This window comes from Fringilla coelebs (assembly GCF_963513975.1).
Source record: "Fringilla coelebs genome assembly, chromosome: 14".
Taxonomy (NCBI): domain Eukaryota; kingdom Metazoa; phylum Chordata; class Aves; order Passeriformes; family Fringillidae; genus Fringilla; species Fringilla coelebs.
The window spans coordinates 7,091,779-7,113,241 of NC_140040.1; the positions used below are offsets into that span (position 1 = coordinate 7,091,779).

A 21,463-nucleotide genomic window follows, 5' to 3' on the forward strand; every position below is an offset into this window, starting at 1 on the left:
GTTCTTCCTTGCAGGAGGGTGTGAATGCTCTTTAGAAACAGCACCTGCAGTACTGTGGCTGTGACCTGATTACAGACACATCCCACAGCTCCTCAAAGCAGTCAAATCCAGCTGGAGACACAGGTAAGTGCAAGGAATATGGCCTTTAAACAGCAGATTTCCTGGGCAGTGTGGGCAGGAAAGCAGAGGTTCCTGGAGTAGTTGGCAGTGGAGCACAGGAGTGACAAAGAGAGGCTGAGCTGAATTGCTCAGCACTTGAGAAGACCAAAACCTGAAGAAACTTCCAAAGGACCAGCAGCTCCAGCTCTTTCCCCAGTGAAGCTTGAAATGATGCCACAGGCTGCTGAGACCTTGGGGCATTAGTTGCAGGCCTACTCTGTGTGATGAAAAGTGACACTGCCCAAACCAAGGGCCTGCAGCCATTTCCTCATGCTAATGACCTTCCTCTGGCCAAGCATCTGCTCTGGGCTTGGCTCCTCACCAGCCCAGGACAGACACTTTGCAGCCAGCCTGCAATTCCCTGGCAGCAGAGGAGCCAGCAGCAGGGAGGTGTCTCAGGCAGTGTTTGTGTTGTGTGCATTTCTCCTTCCCACTTGTCTCTTTCCCTTTGGCCACCCTCTGGCCACACTCCCACAGTGGAAGGACACGCCAGACCTCGTCCCCTGTGGTGCCCTGCCACCAGAAACTGCCACCTCCTCTGGGTTTTAGACAAACCCAGACTCTCTTACAAGGTTATGTCTCACCTTGCCACTGAGACCTGCAGCCCAGAAGGATCAGGTGGGTGGTTTGCAATTAATTTAGCTGTAAAATGTGTTTTCTACCCCAAGGCCCCTTCCCTAGAGAGCTTCTAAAATCATCTGGGCTCATGGCTAATGTGCTTCATGCTTTGACAGCAAGTTGTGTGCTGGGGATGAGGGAACTGGCTCCTCCTCTGAGAGGTCATTTTTCACTAGGATGAGCAATTTGGCCAGAAATACTGATGAGGATGGATCACTCTGGCCCTCAAGGATATAGAATTGTTCCTAGAAGAGGGAGACAGTGCATACCAATATGCCCAGGGAGGTTTGACCCTTTCTGTGCCTGTGCAGGATCACCAAGAAGAGCTCATACGTTGTCCAAACATCTGCTCCCCAGGGAACATCCCTCCTCAGAGGGCTCTGTGCTGCTCCTGGCAGGTCCTGGCAAACACCTGCCCAGTGGAGCTGTACCTGCCCTGCCTCCTCAGTACTTTTCCATTTCACTGCTAGCCTGATGGACAATGTTTTCCAAAATACACAGACAAGGCTGTAAATCGTGTTCAGACAAATTCAGAGTGCAGCTTCTGCCACCTAAACCCAACACTTGAATTCAAGCTCCTCCTGTCAGTGCCCTGAGATTGGTTTGAGTGTTCCAGGCAATACCTCACTGCCAGCCATGTGCTCCAGCACTGTGCTGGAATATTGATTCAGTTCCCTTTTAGAAGGAATTCAATTAACTAAATTACCATCTTCCCAGCATGGCATGGCTCCAGATAAAATGTTATTATCCAGGACTCATCCCTGCATTTTGTTAATGTAATAACTGCAGCAGAGTCGTGAGAACAGAGGGGGAGATGGAAGCAGGAAGATGCAGAGAAAGAAAACAAAAGGCAAGGAGTGGATCCACCAGACTGAAATACAACAGGAGGTACCAGGCAAGGTGAAACTGAGCATGGTCCATATTTAATGTCTGTTTTGTTCCCTGTACAGAGCACAATTGTATAATTGCTCTGAACTCCAGAGCTACCCAGAGCTGTGTGCACAGCTTCACAGGTGTGTGATGCACATCTTCCTGGTGGGGATGAGGGTGCATTTCTTGTGACTGGTGCATTTCTCAGCTGGAAGAGGGGTTTAGAGAACAGTGTGGCTGCTCTCTTTAGTCAGCTGCAGCAGCAGCATGACCATTTGGGAGAGGGCACCTGCTGCAAGGTTATTTTTCCAAAACTGATGCCCTGGTTTCATCATGTAACTGTAGAATATTTGGGACTAGAAAGGATCTTAAAGATCTTTTAGTTCCAACCCCCTGCCATGGGCAGGAGCACCTGCCACTGTCCCAGGTTGCTCCAAGCCCCGTCCAACCTGGCCTTGGACACTTCCAGGGATCCAGGGGCAGCCACAGCTGCTCTGGGCACCCTGTGCCAGGGCCTCCCCACTCCCACAGGGAAGAATTCCTTCCCAATATCCAATCTAGCCCTGCCCTCTGTCAATGTGAAGCCATTGCCCCTTGTCCTGGCACTCCATGCCTTTGTCCAGTCTCCCTTCAGCTCTCTTGGAGCCCCTTAAGGGACTGAGAGGTGCTCTAAGGTCTCCTCCTCTCTTCTCCAGGCTGATTTCCATTTATTCAAAATCACATTTTAAAACATTTGTACTTGGAGCTCTAAGCTTGTAGCCCAGAGCTGTGTGTTTGACAACCTGCAGCTACAGCCAAGATTAATTTTAAGATTTCATGCAGAGATTGCTGACAGTCCTTAATAACTGATAGAAGCTGTTCCAAGAGATCAATAGCATGTACTAAGACAGCTGGAGGCACATCAGTGGAGCAATCACATCTGTGATTGCAAAAGCCAAACAGGTCTCCTCTCTCTCATTTTGACCTAAGATATTTTTCTAAAAAAAAAAGGGTTTCATCAGACACAGAATATTCCTGATGTGCTGCTCACTGAACTGGCATTTTCATGACTTGGCTTGGAAGTCTGTGACCAGTTCCAGCCTCATGAAGGGTATGATGTTAATGGTCCCCAAAATAGTTCTCTGTTGTGTCCCATTTGCCAGCAGTGGGGGGCATTACAAGAAGCAGACACGACTGGAGGAATTCTGCTGGGACAGGTGAGCTGTCCCCTGCCTGTGACCAGCCCACCCCTCTGCCTGTCCTGCAGAGCAGCCCTGGCTCCTGTAGTTCAGTCAATTGTTTCACTTCCAGTCTTGGAAATCACACCTGGCAACTCAGACTTTTTTCCAAAACAACTCATCAGAAGGGTGGGTGAGCCTCCAGGTGCTGCTTTCTGAGCATCTTTCCATCAGGCTGGGCTGCTCTGAGGGACAAAGGGGATCCAGCAGCAGGGGTTACACACAGCAGAAAATCTCCAGAGCTGCCTGTGAGAGGCTGCACGTTCTGTTTGTAAAAAAGCTTGTTTTGGTCCTTCAGCAGCTCAGGGATCCATCCTATGATGCTCTGGCCTCCTCAGAGTAACTCCCTCTTGCTGTACCCTGACTCCAAGGTCTGGAAAACGCCAGTGGGGCACGTCTGGGCCTGGCAGCACATGTGTGTGTGTGGTTGCTCTGTATCTGTTCTCGTGAGCCTTATAAACCACATCAGCCCACATTTGCTGGATGCCCAGGAGGCTCTGAAGGACCTTTCCATTTTCAGTGTTTGATTCCTGCAGATGCTGTGGTGGGAGCAGCAGCCTGATCTCTTGTAGGGTGGAACCACCGTGGTTCCCCTAAAGCCTTTCATCCAGCTACTGAATCAGATAATCCCTTTGGGATGAGCCAAGACATAACCCCAAATCCCCAGGATCACAAAGGGTCATAAATGTTACAAGAAATGAATCCCTTCTGTACAGTTTTCCCCATGTCTGGTAAGTCCCTGGGAGCCTTTCCAGTGGTGCTGCTGAGCCTCAGAAGTGATGAATGTCCACGAATGTATGAGTTGTGTCCATGGTGTGAGTTTAAGCAAACCCTTCTGACACTGCTTTGAAGTATTTGTCTCAACACACTTCTAAAGAAAAAAACCAACTTTTTCCAAGCATTCCTGCATAGGTGTGAGAAAAAAATAACTTAAACAAGCAGTAAAGTCTGGAACACACCAAAATAATCTGGAGTTTTGGCAGGAAGCTCAGGTGATGTCAGGAAACAATTCTAAACAGTAAAGTTTCTATGGATTTTTTTTTTTTGAGACCTAATTGGAAACAGATTTTTGCTTTGGATTTAAACACTTCCCTGCAGCATCTGCAGTGTTATCCCTGCCTTATGCATGTCAGGAACAGGAGGGTATGGAGCAGAGTTGTTATTGTACAGATTTATTTAGATTCTAATATTTAAAGTATTTACAAAGATAAAATATAGATATTAAGATATGGAGTTAGCCTGTATTCATACTGATGGTCTTTTTTTAATGCTGATCTTATCTCCAGGGGAAGTTTAAAAATATTATTCTGAAAAATTGTTTAAATATTTAAATAATAAAATATTAATGTATATTAAGTAAATATTAATAAGGTATTGATGAGCAATTCTCTATCTTTTTATCTAAAGCCCTCTTTAGGTTTTTAAACTAAAAATCCCACATGATCAAATTGATTAGTTATTTTATTACCTGCCATATTCCAGATTTTCTTGTGTTTTCTTACTTCTCACCTGTTTCCTGTTCTAAGAAATGACACAAAGAGCATCTACTTAAAGAGATCTGTCACATTAGCATTGTGTTAATTGGCTTTTAAGTAAATTGCAGCCCTGCTCCTTCCTCCAGGGGGGATGGGGATGGGGAGGCACAAGGCAGGGCTGAGCCCCCTTTGTGCAGGGGGAGCTGCTGCCTGGGCACTGCTGCCCAGCAAACAGCAGCCTGAGCTGCCTGAATTCCCTCAGGAATGTCTGGGAGCACTTTCCTCGGAGCAATGGTGCCATGAGGGTGTTTTGGTGGTGCTGTCTTTCTTCCACTGTCCCCTAAAAATTGGATTGAGACTCAGAAATACCAAGATTTTACTATCCAGTTGTTTTTCTTAAAATTTTTCATCTTTCTTGCTTGAACAGTATCAGCAATAAGAAGTTGATGTCATTATCTATGAAAAAGTCTTGTTCCCCACATCATCTTCGATTATCAGTGCAGTCTGGAGTTATGAGCTGTATCTGGAAGCTACTGACTTCAATCCTTGCACCCCATTTAGAGAGGGTTTCCCTCCCTCCCCCACCTCCCATCCTTTTCCAGACATGCTTTTGACTCCCTTTTCTGTGGCCATTTATGTGAGAAATGGCCTAAAAACCTTGCAGACATCAGGTTGTTCTAGAATTTACAGGTTTGTTCTTTCCCCTCAGTGTTTTCTGCGTGGAGGAACCAGACAGCATTGTGGGATCTGCAGAAGAAGAGTCAATTCATTTTAATGTCAGTGACTGGTATTTCTCAATTCCCAAAAGTAAAGTCACTCTCTCTCCTGAATCTCTGTTGTGGAAATCAGCTCCTGCACAGGGTAAGTCTGACAATCATAAATTATTCATTGACCAACACAGTTTTGTGTTGGGCACCTTCATTTTTACATGCAGACCTCCAAGTTACCTTTCCTCAGCTCTATTGAATTTATCTTACGAGCATTAATTCTGCAGCTGAAGCCCTTCTTGCAGGCAAAGTGGGATTTTCTGAGCTGTTTTTCTAGACTTTTTTCATTCTTAGGGACATCACAGAGTTTGTGTTAAATTTTACCAAGGCTACTGATAGGTATCCAAATAAGAGTCACATTCAGCTCTGCTGCCCTGGCTGGTGAGGCACAGAAACTGTCCCAGATTTCATGCTTGACCTTTCCATAAGAGGTCACTTAATGGTTTTGATTTTAATTAATTGCAGTTAAAGAAAGCAGCTGCTGTGTTTGAGGACAATTTTATACTGCCTCATCTTACTGAATATCAATGTTTTAATCTGGAAAAGATGGTATTGCCCTTTCTAGTGCTCCATGAGGAGGTTCAGTGGGCCTGAAAATAAATTAATTCTCATGGGACACCACTGAATTTACTGTCATGTGCAACAGGGAAGTGACAGCTCCTCCCCTTCCCCTACACTGTATCTGCTTAAATGAAAATAGTAAATGGGTATCTATAACAAAGATTTAATTTGCTGTACAACAAATATTTTTTATTTTAATTAAAGTGTAATTTTATCTTGTGCCAGTGAAGGGTGCATCTGTACATCCTGGCTGGATAAAAAGTCTATTTTCAAACATTAATATCTGCATTTCCTCCAAGCTTTTAGATTATCTAAACTCTTCTGAAATCAGAGTTTCTTCTGATTTCCAATTTTTTTTTTAATGGCATTGTCTCAAAAACATTATGCTGCTTTTTGTTTCTAACATAAAATATTAATATTTTGCATTTAACATTTATTTTTTTTTTAGGCAGTGTTTAAAGATGTTCCATCTCCAAATGCTGGGAGAGGAAGAGCAGCAAAACTCAGCAGTCTATTACTGCATTAACAAACAGTGCACAAAGACATTTACCATGGCCCTGCTGAGGTATGGCCAGGACCACATCCCACTGAACCAGAATTCTTGCATTCCCCATCCCTGGAAGTGTTCAAGGCCAGGCTGAACCAGGCTTGGAGCACCTCATCTATTCTAAGGTGTCTCTGTCCATGGCAGGGGCTGGAACGAGGTGATTTTTAAAGCCCTTTCCAACCCAAACCAGTCTGTTATCACAGACTTGTGTGATGTCTGCACATCTTTAATAAAAAGGAAAATTACACTTCTCTTCAGATTTCTGTGGGTTTTTTTAGGGCAGATCAGCAAAGTCAGATTAGTCCAGCTGAAAAATACTCCACCTGCCCCCTCTGCTGGTGTCCCTGCTCTACGACTGAAAAATGCTTTCCAGAACTGCAGTGGTCAGGAGAACTCAGGGAGCTGACAGGAGAGGGCACCCTCCCTCCACAGGCACAGCAAGCTATTATGGCTATAAAATTCACCAATCACCAGAAACTGAGATGGTTTAAAACGCCAGTGTCCTGTGAATATTCCACATTCCACCAAATTAGAATTCCTGCATTCCCCATTCCTGCAAGTGTCCAAGGCCAGGCTGGACAGGGCTTGGAGTGACCTGGCCTAGTGGAAGGTGGCACTGCCCATGGCAGAGAGCTTGAATGAGGGGGTCTTTGAGGTCTCTTCCAACCCATTCCACGACTTTGAATGGCCAAGCTATGTCTGGGAATTGTTGGGAGTACAAACTGGGTAGGGCCAAGCATAAGGGCCATTCCTGGCAGAGATAAGGGTGCTCCTGGGAAGGGTGGATTTCCAAACAGCCCACTGAAACCATCTACCCTCTTCAGGGGATTCCCTGAATGTGGAAAATGCCACAATGAATTTTCCATGTGAGGTGTGTCATGAGTGTCACAGAGCAGAGTGGGATTCCTGCTTTTCAATATCAGACTTTCTTTACCCCTGGTTAGTTGAAGGGGGAGAAAAAAAGAAAAAAGGGACAGACAATGTCACTTAGCTTGTAGAAAGGCTGGAAAAAGTATTGAAAATTCCAATTCTGAAATCCAAGGATTTCAGGGAACCACCACTGGTTTAGGAGCTCATTTATTTTGGCTGCACCCTCTCAGAAATACATTGTCTAATCTGGGATTCCTGACATGCAGCTCACTCTGTGGAAGTCAAGGTTGACAATGGAAATATTTCTACTTATGCCAATAAAACCAAGTATTTTTTTCTCATTGTTTGGGCGCCAGATATGGAATAGGGGAAAAAAAACTGTTTGTGTACTTTTCAGTGTTTAAAATGACATGCATCATCAGCCTCACCCCAATAACCTGCTGGGTTAGGTTTGGTCAGAGAAATGTAACTTCAGCCCGTCCCCAGTACTCTGAGGGGGTACTTAAGACACCCCAGGGACAACTGCTCCTCTCAGGGCTCCTGTCTCCTTCTGCAGCCCAGGTACCCATGCTGAAATCATGCCACAATGCAAGGAAGATTCATATAAAGAAAATAACCTTTATTAGACAAATCAATCAAACCCTGAAGAAAGAGTGTCAGGTAAACAATACTAAAGGTTTGTCCAGCAATTTAGAAACCTTTGAAACTGAGAAATTCCAGACGTTTCATGTTCCTCTTGTTGCATTAGTAACTTCTCTCCCTCTTGTGACATGAGCTATTGCTGTCTTGTCAGTCCAGAAACCTTGCATTAACCCAGCAATTATCTCAAAATAGTAACTTGTAAAATATTCCCTGTATAACTGTTTCCCACGCAATTTTGTACAAAGGTGTCAAACGTATTTTCCTTGCTGTCTGAAAAAAGAACAAGGTTTAAAAACATCCAGCTTATTTAAAATAAACAAGTGTTTTACATACAGTACAGGAATTTTCAAACTTGAAGGAACACTGTCTCCAGGGTGGCTGTGGGGTGTAACACCCATGTCTGCCAAGGGGAGAAAATTGCAGTTAAATTAATTACTACTCCATCTTCTTCCTCAGGCCAAATGTAGCACTTCTCTCACACCTGCACGAGCCTGATTTACAGCCCTGCATAAAACCAGGAATAAACAGGAACTTGGCAGCCAAGTAACCACTGTTTCCAGAAATGCTAATTTTCATTTTGTCCAAGAACAGAGGGAGGGTGTCACAGCCACCACAGTGACCTTGGATGTTACTCATGAAAAAGCCACCTTGGAACACAGGGCTCATTTGTTCTCCAGTTATGCTGTGTTACTTCAAACAACGTCCACTGAAGGTTCAGCATTATAATCAACCCATTACACTCAACACCTGTTGGTCTCAAATGCCAGCACATCCAAAGCTCCTCAAAAAAGCCACAACAGTGGGACTGAAGTACCAGAAGAGGGGCTGAGTCAGAGAGGAAGCAAGGAGCCAGTCCCTGTCAGTCCAAAACCAGGGGAAAAGCCAGGACAAAGCACAACGGAGCCTGAACTAAGCCACTGGAACCTGAGCCAGCAGGGCAAGAGAGAAACTTGCACTGGGACAGCAGCTACAGGGGGCAAGTGGCTAAAATTAGAGCCAGGAACTTTGGTGCCTCCAGAGCTCCACCAGACAGCTCCCTCTTCCTCACTCCTACTGACACCTCTGCTGGCTGTTCCAAAGCTCCTCTCTGGGTCAGTCTCCCCACTGGCATCAGGGGAGTCTCTGCCTGGGCATCTCCCCCTTCTCTGGTGAAAGCACTGAGGAGTTACAGGTGCAGCTGGCAGTCAGAGCAGAGGTGGCACAGGCAGAGTGGCAGAGCTGACAGATGGTTATGAGAGAGATTAGCTCAGCACCAAGGCACTGGAAGAACCATCTGAAGAAACAATTCATAACAATGAAATTGCTTTTATTAGAATGGAAGTATTAAGCCAAGGAAATAAATTATTGCTACGATAGACATATTTAGAACATAAGGAAGGACGTTAAATCTTGAGCTTCAGGTCACTATAACCCTGAAACACAAAGTTAGACTACTTTTTTTAAATACCTCAATTTCTCTTCATGCCCTTCCAAAAACTTTATAAAATGTGCAGCTTACACAACAAATAGTAACAGAGTCACTTGTAATAAAAATCTGTACAACTCATAGCTTTAAAAATAATACTTTTTTTTTTTCCCAAACTGCTATGTTACTTATTACTTATAAATATAGGGCTAACGAGTTCTAAATGCCCAAGGTCCCATCCAACACCAAAGCTATTACATTTAGTTGACAGAAGCCTTCCTGGGACTTCGCCTCAGGCAGAGGTCAAGTTTTGGGCTGTTTGAAAGAGCCTGATAATGGACAAAAAATATCTTCAAGGATGAAGACTGTGTCCTTCTGCTGGTCAGAGGCCTGGGGTCTTCAGTGAGTTTGAAATGGCAATCAAACCTGGAACACAGCACCGTGCAATGGGTTAGACCAGCTGCACTCCCGGGACGTGGCAGGATCCCACAGGTCCCTCTGTCATGGCCAGCAATGACCTCGCAAAACACTTGAAATCCACTGTTTGTCAGAGGTAAATTTTGGTGGGGAAAGAATATTCTCCTTGCAGGAGAAGCACAGCTCTTCCCTCTGTGCCTCAGGACGTGCCCAAAGGCTTTGTGCTGCTGCCCCTACTCTTCTGTGGCCACTTCAAAAGTCTCATCTGTGACCCTTCAGAAGGGGCTCAGGATCTCAAATCTGAACCTTGGCTGGCTCTGTACAGCTGGTTCTGAACTCCTGCACCTGTAGGCCAAGAGCCATGGGCCTGTGTGGTGTCACACCCCACAGTGCCAAACCTATGAGCCATTTACCACCCCTTGACCATCCAAGCCCCAGTCCTGCCTCTCTCACGCTTGCACCACTCTGCTCCCTGCGAGAAGGGAGGCTCAGCCCTAAGGACAAAGAGGAAAAGGCTGAGACAAGAGCAGCCTGGCTTGAGTGGGTCCTGACATGACAGGGCTCCTGCTCATGGCTGCCAGCCATGAGCAGGAGCCCTGCTTGGCTGCAAGTCCTGTCAGGGTTCACCCTCCTTGGATCAACAGCGGCTTCCTCGCAGACAAGGCATCCTCCCAAAATCCCTAAATACTGAAACAACCTCTGGCAGCTCCCTTAGGACGTCCTGACCATAACCTAGCAGGCTCCTTTGCCTGGCAAAGTACCATTTCCTTTGGAGGTTCAAAGGAAATTGTGGGATAAATCTGCCTTGGGGAGAATACTGTGATTGCCCAAGGCAGTTCAGAGGGACTAAGAGCAGGATTTTGGCAAACAGCCACAAGAAATAGATTAGTGGTTAGACAGGTGGGCAGCATCAGAGGAAAGCAGCTCATCTGAACACTCAGGAGGTGGTCAAGCCTTTACTACCTGAACGTGATTTGGTTTGTTTTGCTTCTGCAAGGCAGAAAGCATCAGACCAGCTGTTCAGAGTGTGGCTCCATGGGAGCTGCTCCTCTGTAACCACATGAATCAGAGCCTCAGACACCAGTCAGGAATGCATGGGGAAAACTCACAGAGGAGCTGAGGGTGAGGTTCCCCTGACTCAGAGCTACTGACAAACCTGACCAGCACTCAGAACTGCTGGAAAATCCCCTGCAGGGGCTACTTACAACAACTCCACTTCCTGAGGCGGGGCCGAGGGGCTCACACTATTCTTGAGGGACTTATGGTGACCTGGCCTGCTTTCTGCAGAAGAGAGAAGCCAGTGTTAGTACGGGGTTAGAGGACAACAGCATCAGGACAGGATCTAGTGGGAAGGGAAACAGCCGAGAACTCTCAGGAACACACAGACATCTCAGAGCAACAGGCTGCCAGTACGCCCTCTCATCATTCCCCATAAAAGGCCCAAATCTCTCAGGAAAGGAGCTTGGCAGCATGTGCAGCAGAGCTCCAGCCATTCCAGGAGGCTATATATGTACCCCAGCCCATGGCAGCATTATAGCTCCTGTTTGTGCAACATCTCCTTGTGCAGCCTCCAGCATTGCAGGTCCTTTCCAGCTCATCTCCTCAGGGATCCTGGCCACCTCAGGGGTGGCTCCTGCACCAGAGGGCTCTCGCCCACCCCAGAGGGGCCAAGTGTCTGCAAGAGGAAATGTCACTTCCCCACAGTCACCCCAAGCCCAAAAGCAGCATCTTCGGGCCCCCCATGAGAGGCAGTAGCTTGAACTGGGGAGGCAGTTACAGGAGCAGGCAAAGTGAAGAGAGTGTTTTGGCTGCTTGCACTTACTGCAGAAATGTACTGGCTGTTTGTGAACCTGGGTCTGCCCTCCATGGCAGAGCTGTGTTGTGGGCCTATGGGCATGTAAGGGGGCGAGCCCATGTCTTCACAGAAGCTTTCTTGTGGGACGCTGGAGACACAGCCACTGTCGGAGCCACTGGAGCCAGCGGCTGACATGCAGTGCGAAGACTCTGAGCTCTCTGTTGCTGGGGAAAGAGAGGAAGGTCACTCTGATAACCACAACTTTGGGCTGCATATAACCCATACCACATACACTTGATAATGTACACAGAAAACCCACAGATCAGCCACACTCCTGTCTGGGCCTCCTTAAGGCCACAGACAACAAACCAACACAAGGAAGAAGAGTTATAATGATGCTGGTGATTGGTATGGCTGGCCAAAAAAGTTCACACAAGGGAAGGCAAAAAGGGTGATGGGGCCAGGATGGTGAAGGCAAAGGACAGAGCACTTCATACCAGAGGGGCAGGGACACAAGTCCCCAAGACCACAGCAGTATCAGTACACAGCACCAAGCCTGCCATGGATATGGCTGCAGCTCAGCAGGTACTTTATAAGCCCTGTATTTGAGCCAACTCCTCTCATAGAACCTGAGACAGAGCTGGCATAGAAAGGCAGGGCCCACATGCCCTAGTCTGGGTAGGAGGCGGGGACTGGCATGACCGCAGCAAGCCTGATCTGACCACAGAGCACAGAACAAGGTGCAGGGATGAGCCCACACATCCCAGGTGCTGCAGAGCAGCAGGGCAGTACGTACTCATTGAGGGCTGGCTGCTCGTCTCATGCTCCAGCTCATCTTCCTCGACGCAAGTGCCGATGTCAAAGGGACGTCTGGGGGCCAGGACCCCTGGCAGCAGAGCCTGGTCCAGGTACATGTGGAGGTTGAGGGGCCCCAGAAGGGAGGAGGAGGAAGGGGAATAGGCAGTGGGGGTGCTGCCAGTGGAGAGCTGCGTCTGTGTCCTCTTGAAGGGGTTGGAATGGTCAAACAGAGACACTGCAATTGAGGCTCTGGTCCTGGCACCTGCCAGAAAACATACCAAAAAAACCCCTGAGAACCAGTCCTGCCTCACAAGGATCAAGGGGGAAGGCACAGCTGGCACCTACCTCTGTCTTTCATGATGTAATCGATAGCACGGTCACTAATAGCTGCCTCACTGGGTTTGATATCCAGGAATGGCTTGTTACCCACACCCATGGAGACCATCTCCTGCATACGGATTTCTGGAGAGGAAGAGACCCACAGCCACATTGTGAGGCTAACCCAACCCAACCCTCCCCACAGGCATTATTCAGCCACAGGTTAGAGCACTCCTGGGCTGGGCTGCTTCTGAACTGCTGAGATTAGATCTCTTCTCCCCTTCCTGCCCTCCCCAGCGCTGTGGAGTCTCCAGGAACAAGCAATCATGCCCTGCTCTGGCCAAGTAGCTCAGTGCCATGCCACCTACTAGAGTCCTGCCAAGCGGGAAGCCTGTGGGGGACAGGAGGGACTTGGTCAGCATGATTCAGTAGCGAGCTCCAGTAGTAGCCCAGATCACTGGGGAGACCAACAAGTCTTTCAGGGGCACAGCCTGTGCTCACAGGACAGGGAACCCTGAGCATGGATCTTCCGTTCATGGAGAACAGGTGGGTGTCTACAATCAGAGCTTGGACCAGTCGAGTTCCCTGGGGATGAGGGGCAGGGAAGGGACATGCCCAGCCAAGCCCAGCACATGCTCCTGAGGCTGCATGCTGGCACACAGCTGCTTGCTGCACAGAGCTGCCTGGTAACAGGATCCAAACCTACTCAGGACAGCATGAGCTGAACATGGCTCCCGCACCTTTTGCGGCACAGAAGGAATTCCAGGAAGGAATCACACCTTTATTGCGGGCTGCCTGCTGCCACAGGATTTTGGCAATGTCACTGGTCCAGGCCTGCTTAGTCTCAGCTGAGCTGGCCTGGATGATGTAGGTGTCACTGGACTTCCGCCTTCGGAACCAGATCTCAAAGCGCAGGCCGCTGTCTCCACAGTTCTCCGTCAGACCAATGTCTGCAGTCTGGGAGGAAGAGGAAAAGCAAAGCATAAACCAGACTGGACCAGGAACAAAAGGAGTAAGCTGCTTGAACCTTGTGTTAGAGCTATCCCCAGCTTGGCAGACCTAAGAAGAAGGAGCCATGGGGAAACCAGCCATGGCACATGGCACACACAAGAGGGAGCTGCAGGGCTGCCCTTACCTTGAAGGAGCGCTTGTAGATATACACATCAAAGCCACCCTCGATCCTCTTGGGCTTGCTGAAGAGGATGAGGTCCTCAAAGAGGAAGACGTGTCGCTGGCACTTCCTGCGGCCCAGCCAGATGGTGAACTCGTCCTGCCGCACCAGCTGCCCCTGTTCCTTCAGGTTTACCTGGACACGAGAGGATATCCTTGTAAGACTCCACCAGCATGACCCAGGCAGCTCTAGACCTGGACTCAGAGAACATGGTCCCATATGGCTGTAACCCAGGTGGTGAAGAAGTGGCAGCTACCTGACATCTTAAGAGGGCTCTCGAAGAAGTCAGGCTGCATGGAATTGCTGGGGACCACATCAGACTGAAACAACTGGCTCCAAGCTCAGGGGAGAGCTGGACCTTTCTCCTGGTGTAACCCACAGATAATCCTCTTCTGTCACCCTGGGCAGATCTGTGACAAACCTCTGGAGTGGCAACTGCAGGCAGCACCCAGAGCTTTCTCTTGGGGAGGAAATGAGTTCCATCCATGCAAGGAGCCCATCTGAGTCAGAAGGCCAGCTCCTCAATTTTTCCTGACACAGACTGATCCTACTCCACCTTGAGACCTGGGGTTTCTCCTTCTCCAGTGCTGCACTTTGCAGCAAGTCCCACTTAGATGATTTTGCCGTAACCTTGGCATTGGCATCAGTTTGAAATCCTTCTTGCAATCTGCCTGACCCTCTTTTGACAGCTCAAGAGACGAAAGGTCCAAAGCAGTCTGCCATCTCAAGGGCTGTAAGGCTGCCTCCCATCACTGGTAAGCATCTGGGAGCATGTTTATGACAAGCACCCAGCTCAGGTAGCAGCACTGTCTGCCCTAGGAAATCAAGGAGATCTCCAGATCCCACTGTTCCCTTGCCCCCTGCCTCAGCAGTCCTGCTATGCTGTACTGGCAGACAGCACTCTGATCACTGGGGGAAGCTGAGGGGAGGCTCACCATACAATCCAAAGACCCCAAGTCTAGAGGAGGGGAATAAGTGTGGCTCTGTTCCCCGGGGCAGGGGAAGACAGTGGAACGTACATCACAGTCACGGATGGCATCCATGGCCAGCAGGTCATTTCCATGCCGGAGCTGAAACTTCACCATCTCCTCAGCAGCACGGAGATAGCCCAGCTCCTGCTCCTGTGCCTCGCTGCACTCCTTGATCAGGTCCTTCAGAAGCAGGGCATATTTGCTCATCCGCTGAATGGGTTTCAGCAGGTAGGAGGCCAGGTCCATCTTATCCCCCAGCTGCACCTGCTTGAACTGAGAAATGGAGCACAGTGAAGGCAGCAGCCTCCCCAGAGAGAACCCTGTGCCCCTAGGCAAGCACTGACACCTCCTGACTGGGGTACTCAAGGAAAATGAGTACTCTTGGGGAAATGCAAGGCCACATGGCCTTGCCCCACTCTTGGGGAAATGCAAGGCCAATGCTGCTGTGTGCTGGCTTCCTTTCCCAAGCCCTCTCTGCACTTCTGCCCTGTCCCTTCCATACAGCTGTGCAGAGAGTTGTGCCAGGGAAGCAGAGGCAACACTGAGACTGCCTCAGGCAGGGAAGTTGGCTTTGCCTAAACAGATCAGTGACCAAACACACTGAGCAATCCTGATACAGGCAGTGGAACTCACCTTGAAGAAGGTATTCCCATGGCTGGCCAGCAACGAGTCTGACTTCGGCTTGTTCTTGCTATACAGCGCATACATTCCAAACTGGTCTTTCTGCAGGAGAGATCCATCCTCGAGTGAGACCCATGCACCCAGGACACAGTGACAGCCACAGCCATGGTAGGTTACTCTAGTACTTACTTCTGCCTCTCCTAGGCTGCACCAGAGCCTCCCCTAATAGCAGGAATAACTTTATTTCAAGCTCACTAAGAGCCAGGGAATGTTGTTGCCTTCCTACTCCCAGAGTAGCCAGTAGCTTTTGATTCATTGTTCTGCTAGCCCTAGCCTCTTCCATACCCCAAGAGTCACCTGGTACCATTCACACCACAGAGCAGTTAAATGCATGGGGCAGCTGACTTCAAGACCTGTGTCCCTGTGCTTCTGCCCAGCAGCCCTCTTCTCCCAGAGTTGGTCTGTACCTCTCTGCTCACTCTAGTCATTACCTCTGACACCACAGACAGAAAACATGTAAGGGATGTCCCTGGAGTAATGGATGGGCTTTAAGGAGCAGACATTTTGTTTCCCTGGCAGTGTCTCTGGGTAGCAAAGCACAACATGAAAGGCACAAAACCCAAGCTCATGTCTGGAAGAGCCTGACTGCAGGGGACAAGGTGCTGATGCCTTACATGTCGCAGGAAGCAGTGGCTGACCCTCAGTGGGTGGTTGCAGCAGCTCTCAAGCTCTCGAAGGAAGTATTGGCTGTGGAAGTCATAGAGTTTCTCCAGGTTTCCAAAAATGACGCTGCGCTTCCCACGCAGGTCCTGGGGCAGGTCGAGGCGCTCCATCTCGGGGAAGTAGCTGTCGATGATGTAGCGGAGTGACCGCACGTATTCCCGCTCCGTGGTTACCATCTCATCGATGATGTGCCGCAGTTTGCTGCAACAGGAAACATCCAGCCTTGCAGGGACCCAGGCTGCAGCAGGGCCAGAGTGCCTGCAAAGCTCTGGACTATCTCTACAGAAGCTCTCTCTGACACCCAACATGGAAATGAGATGATCCTCAGCAAAGACCAAGCTCAGATACACAACTGCCCGTGATTGCTCTAACCCTGAGCACTGACAGGACTCAAGGGAACAGCATGAAGCTGTGTAAGGGGAGGTTTAGGCTGACACATTAGGAAAAGGTCCTTCACCCAGAGAGAGGGTGCTAAGGCACTACAACAGGCTCCCCAGGGAAGTGGTCATGGCACTAAGCCTGTCAGAGCTCAAGAAGCATTTGGACAAGGCTCTCAAGCACATGGTGTGATTCTTGGGGTAGTCCAACGCAGTCAGAAGTTGGATCAATTATCCTTTTGGGTCTCCCTTTCAGCCTGAGATATTCTGTGATTCGAAGGATTCAGGCAGGGAGTGCCCAAGGCTGGCTGTGATCCTGACCCAAACTCAACAGGACATGCACCCCCAGGCCCACACAGCCCCTGCTCTGGACACAGTGGGCTGCTCTGCAGATGGCTGCTCTCCTGAAACAACACTGACAGCCGAAGTCACAGTAACTTCTGTGAGGAGTCAGCCTGATGACTACAGACTGTGGGAAGCAATGTCAACCCTGGGAGAACAATAGCTCTAGAATTAGGTGCTGTTGGGCTTGTCCTAGTAAAAGTGAGAGAGTCAAACTTAAGTGTCCTAACATCAGTGAGCAGCAGTTCCTAGCACAGGTTGCTCGCATTTCTCAAAGGATATGCCTCTTAGGCACTCGAGGTTTCCACTGTGAGGCAGTGTAGCACCAAGCATAACTACTCCAATGTGTCCCTTCCTCCCCTGCATTCCAGCTTTCCCTCAAGTGAACTCCTCTGGCTGTTCAGAGAACAGAGCAGTGGAACTGTCTCAGCACCCACGGACACGGGAGGCCAGCTGCATTGCACCCTACTATCAGCTGGCATGCATTCCCTGTCATGAGCTTTTCTGGGTATTCCAGGGATATCGGAGCCCCCTTCCAGAAGACTTCACTGTCCCCAGCCATTTCACTCAAGAGTAGTGACCATGGTCCCCCAGCATCCAGCCTTCTTTTCTCATCTCTGCCATTACTTTTTTACTTATAGCTTAATTTTTTCTAGTGAGAGCAACTGAAAGACCTGCTTGGAGACCCTTTGTCAAGAACAGCTCATATCCCTGGGCTCTCCAAAGCATAGGCACACATTGTAGTATGACAGCAAAGCTGAGAATCTCAAGGATAGAGAAGGAAAGCAGCACAAATGCCAGCTGTTGGACACCCAGAGATTTCAGCCCCAAAGAACAAATACAAACACCCTCTCACCTGTGAAGCTGCTGTCACAAGGTGCTGGATGTGCCTCCCTACCAGTGTGGAAACAGCACTCCCAAAAGTGTGAGGGATGATGCCCTGAGCTTCTGCTCTCCCACTGCACCTGTACTCCTGGCTTTGTTAGGTCACTGAATACCGTTTCTGTAATCCCTCATCCTCCAATGGAAGCAATGTTCAGAGACTCCCTCTCCTGTCTGGGAACGGAACTTTCCCCTCCTGGAGGAATCACACTGTGAGAGAAGAGCCACAAATCCCACTTCCCTGTCGCCCCAGCGAGGAAGGTGCCAGATTATGTGGGGACATCCCTGTGGGCTTGCTCAGCATCACATACATGTATGCAGGGAAGTTGGAGCTACATTTCCACCTGTCCTGTAACCAGTGCCAAGGTAATCAGCACTACAGAGCTTCTCTAATCTCCTCTGCTGGCTTTTTCACCCCCCTGAGAAAAGGAACACCAAATGTCACAGACACTTACCTGCCCCAGCTCTTGGCTTCTGACCCGGAGAGGCAGCCCCTCTGTCCCTCCAGCAGGCAGTCTGCAGCCCAGCTGCTCACAGCTGGCTGCCGCAGAGCGAACGTCCTGTCCACCAGCTCGGTGCTGCTCACCTCCAGCCCCTTAATGAAGACGCCGGTGTTGCCGTATCTGGCTGGCTCGCTCCTCTGGCAGCTGGACCACAGGCTCTCACCGTAAGGCAGATCAAAGCTTTGGGCCTTCCGGAAGACCTTCCTGGGAGGCAGCTTCCCAGGGACTGGAGTGGATGTAGAAGACTGCTTCACCTCTGGGGTTTCTAATATGCTTTCCTGGTTTGGCTTTTCTTCAGGCAGCGTTGGAGACTTACAAGCCCTGCTGGCTAAAGAAATTCTGCTTGAGTGAGGACCAGGGCTGAGAGCAGCTGGGCAGACAAATACTTCCCCAGCATCGACATCTCCAGGGCAGCTCAGGGAGGGCGAGGGAGCTTTCTCCCTAGTCCACTCCAGACAGCTGTTGGTTCTGTTGTAGCCATGAGATGTGCTCTGAGTCCTGTCCCAGTGGGACCTGGAGGTGGCCCCCTCAGAGTGCCTCCGGTGGGACAGAGTGCCAGTCTCACTGCCAGCCTGGGGCTGCTCCCCAACAGCTGGGTTGCGGTCTGACAGCAGAGACTTCCTTGTTCTCAAGGCTGCTTCGAGTTTCTTTTCAAAAACCAGCTTGGTCTCCTGGCATTTAGACCATGCAAATTTCCACTGCTTGAGACCCTTGTCACTCTTCAGCTCACAGGCCAGCTCCTTCATCTCCTGGAACCGGGCAGCACTTATGTCCGGGTGCTGCCCCTTGTAACTCTCCAGGCACTTGATCACATCTGCACAGTGCTCAGCGGAGCTGCAGTCTTCCATGCTGATACAGGCAAGGTGTCGCATCCCTTCCAAGGCCCACTCGTACGCCTGCAGAGTGAGAACAAAATGCAACAGCCAGTCAGAGGGACTCAGTGAAGGACAACCCTAACTCAGTGCCTGAAGATAAGAGAAAGGATCAGTGTCTCGCCACCACAGTTCCTTGAGTGTAGAGAATGGGGGGGGGCTGCTATTGTCAATGGGGCTTAACAATTCAGCCAAACAAACAGCCCCTTATGCAAAGGGCTTCAGCTGTGCTGGCTGCTCTGCCACAGCCCCACCTCCCCGCCAGGTCCCTGTGAGCTGGCGCCCACACTGCTGGGCATGCTTGCCCTTGCCGGGCAGGGGAAAGCTGCTGCTAAGACTGCAGGAATTCACACCTCAGTGTGGCCCTGCTCAGTATAAAACCTGTAACTCTCTTTCCTCTTTTGCCCAGCCACTTTCACCACTGTCAAGCAGGACAAGGTCAAAGGGCATCAGTAAACTGCAGCAAAAGGACTGCTGCTCCCTACGCCATTTTCCTGAAGCTGATAGCACACAGAAACCACAGCTGGGCTCTGTGGATGACCCCAAATGCTCTGACCCATTCTTGCAGCAAGGAAGAATCTGAGACCATGCAGCTTGTGCATTTTCTGTGTCTGCTGGCAGCTTGTGTGGTGTGCTGCGTTCCGCCTGCCTGGCTCTGCTTGCCACTGCACTACATGCTTGTGCTCGTTAGTCAAATACTGAGCTCAGCAGTTTATTTCTAATACTCCAGGAATGCTGGAAGCAGCTTCATGGAGCTTAACTCTAGCAGTGGTGCATATGCTGGTCTTGCTAAAACAGTTCTGCTGCATCAGTCAACCAAGAGAAGTGGGACAAAATGTGGTCCAGTGGGACAAATATAAGGGAAGAGTGAGTGTCTTATCACCATGGAAAAAATGGGACTCTACACCAAGACCTGTCATCATTCAGAAGCAGAAGAAAGACAAACATCTGACTTAGACTCATAAGCCACCATTTTCTCTATAACGCAGAGATAGCAAGCCTTAATGACAGAGTAAGTAAGATGTGACCAGCTGCTGTAGGCCTGGCTAGAGAATTTTAATGGTCATCAGTAAACACACTGGGTTATTTGTTGAAATCAGATACACAGGGTGGAGAAGACACCCTGGACAGGGCTGCCTGGCATCTTCTGCAAACTGCTCAGCATCAGCGGATGTGCAGAAACACCACTGGATGCCCAGAAGTGAGCCAGACCATCTCTACCACTTAACCTGTCAGGCCCTGTGTACCTGCAGAGAAACAACACTCATTATTAGTGTCAGGAACAAAGTGATTGGTTTTCCCATTTTCCATTTTCTGAGCAGCCTCACTGTAACAACCTTCACTCAGAGAGCTTAAATCACTTTTATGCAGCTTTAGACATCAAGAAAATCTACCCAAGCTTTATGCAAGCAGACATTGCAATCCCAACAGGGACATGGTGGTCAAACACATCAGGTGCCAGGCTCAGTCTCTGTTGGTGACAGAGACAGGTAGGACAGAAGGTATTTCATTCACATGATGCTCAGTCCCTGACGGGGATGGCTTTGACAGCCAAATGCTGCTGTTTGTAGGAGAGCTGAATGCCAGCACTGCCTGCAGAGTCATTCTAGGGCCAGATTCCACAGGAGCTCCCACAGCCATCCCCATTCTCTTTTGAGCTGCAGCTGCATGGTGTGCGTGCAGCCAACCCCATTACTCATGCAGAGCAAGGAGCTGCTTCAGAAACACCAGCAGCTGCTCAGGGAAAACGCTTCTCAGCCCTACCCAACTGCAGCACGGGACAATCCAAAGAGCAGCAGCCCCCTTTCCTGCCATCATCCTGCCCAGAGCAGCAACAGGCCCCTGACCTTCCTCTCTCTTGATCCAGGCTTTATGCTCCAGACTTGCCCACTGCTGGCAGCCAGGAGGGACATGCAGAGGCAGAGGACACGTCAGATTTTGGTGGGAATCCCCATTTCTCCAATGCAGAGGTTTTTCTGTTTCCTGAAGGTGGAAGCATTTCAAGGCGAGGTGAATCCCCAAGCCCAGTAGATCTAAACAACCTATTCAGCTGTGGGGTTTTGAGCTACCCCCTCCAGCTGTACATAAACCAACACCAGCCCATTACAGCTCTGCCCAGAGCAAGGGCTGGCGATTGGTCTGGGCTAAGAAAGGGCACATCTCGCCTCTCTGGCTGTAGAGGTCAATGGGTGATCCCCACTGAAGGCTGCATGCTGGCTGCCTTTTGCTTGATGGGAAAAGCCGAGCTCAAAAGACACACAGGGCTGTCAAAGAGGGTGCTGAGAGCAATGTGCAGGAGAGGGACATCCAGCAGGCCTGCCTGGACTCTACAGAAACAAGTGAGGAAGGCAGATGCCTTGTGAAGGCCTTATCTAAGGCTGGGGTACTCATTTCCATGCACAGAGAGAGAAAAGAGACTTCTTTTATTTCCTGGAAACTCTGCAGATCTGCATGTGATTACTGTGAGAAGGGATCAGGGCTGCAAAGCACACAGGACAGCAGCCCCACCACCTCTCGTCTTCATATGGTCTCTGTCTGTTCT

General features: G+C 49.5%; 1 protein-coding gene across 5 annotated transcripts in view; it reads right to left on the reverse strand.

Moving 5' to 3' along the window:
- Positions 1-7,691: 7,691 nt before the first annotated feature.
- Positions 7,692-21,463, reverse strand: part of PLEKHG4 (pleckstrin homology and RhoGEF domain containing G4) — an 84,696-nt gene continuing 70,924 nt past the window's right edge. For 2 of the 5 annotated variants that reach the window (XM_084215213.1, XM_084215217.1), the window contains 9 exons: positions 18,002-18,945; positions 15,897-16,146; positions 15,235-15,324; positions 14,650-14,874; positions 13,595-13,765; positions 13,200-13,416; positions 12,487-12,603; positions 12,140-12,403; positions 10,851-11,567 (listed from right to left, as the gene is read on the reverse strand). In XM_084215213.1, coding sequence (XP_084071339.1) covers positions 11,239-11,567; positions 12,140-12,403; positions 12,487-12,603; positions 13,200-13,416; positions 13,595-13,765; positions 14,650-14,874; positions 15,235-15,324; positions 15,897-16,146; positions 18,002-18,945 — 2,607 coding nt within the window. In that variant the 3' untranslated portion in view covers positions 10,851-11,238. Of the gene's footprint in view, positions 9,558-10,753; positions 10,830-10,850; positions 11,568-12,139; positions 12,404-12,486; positions 12,604-13,199; positions 13,417-13,594; positions 13,766-14,649; positions 14,875-15,234; positions 15,325-15,896; positions 16,147-18,001; positions 18,946-21,463 lie in introns of those variants that run through there. The other 3 variants (XM_084215215.1, XM_084215216.1, XM_084215214.1) reach the window with 3 other exon arrangements.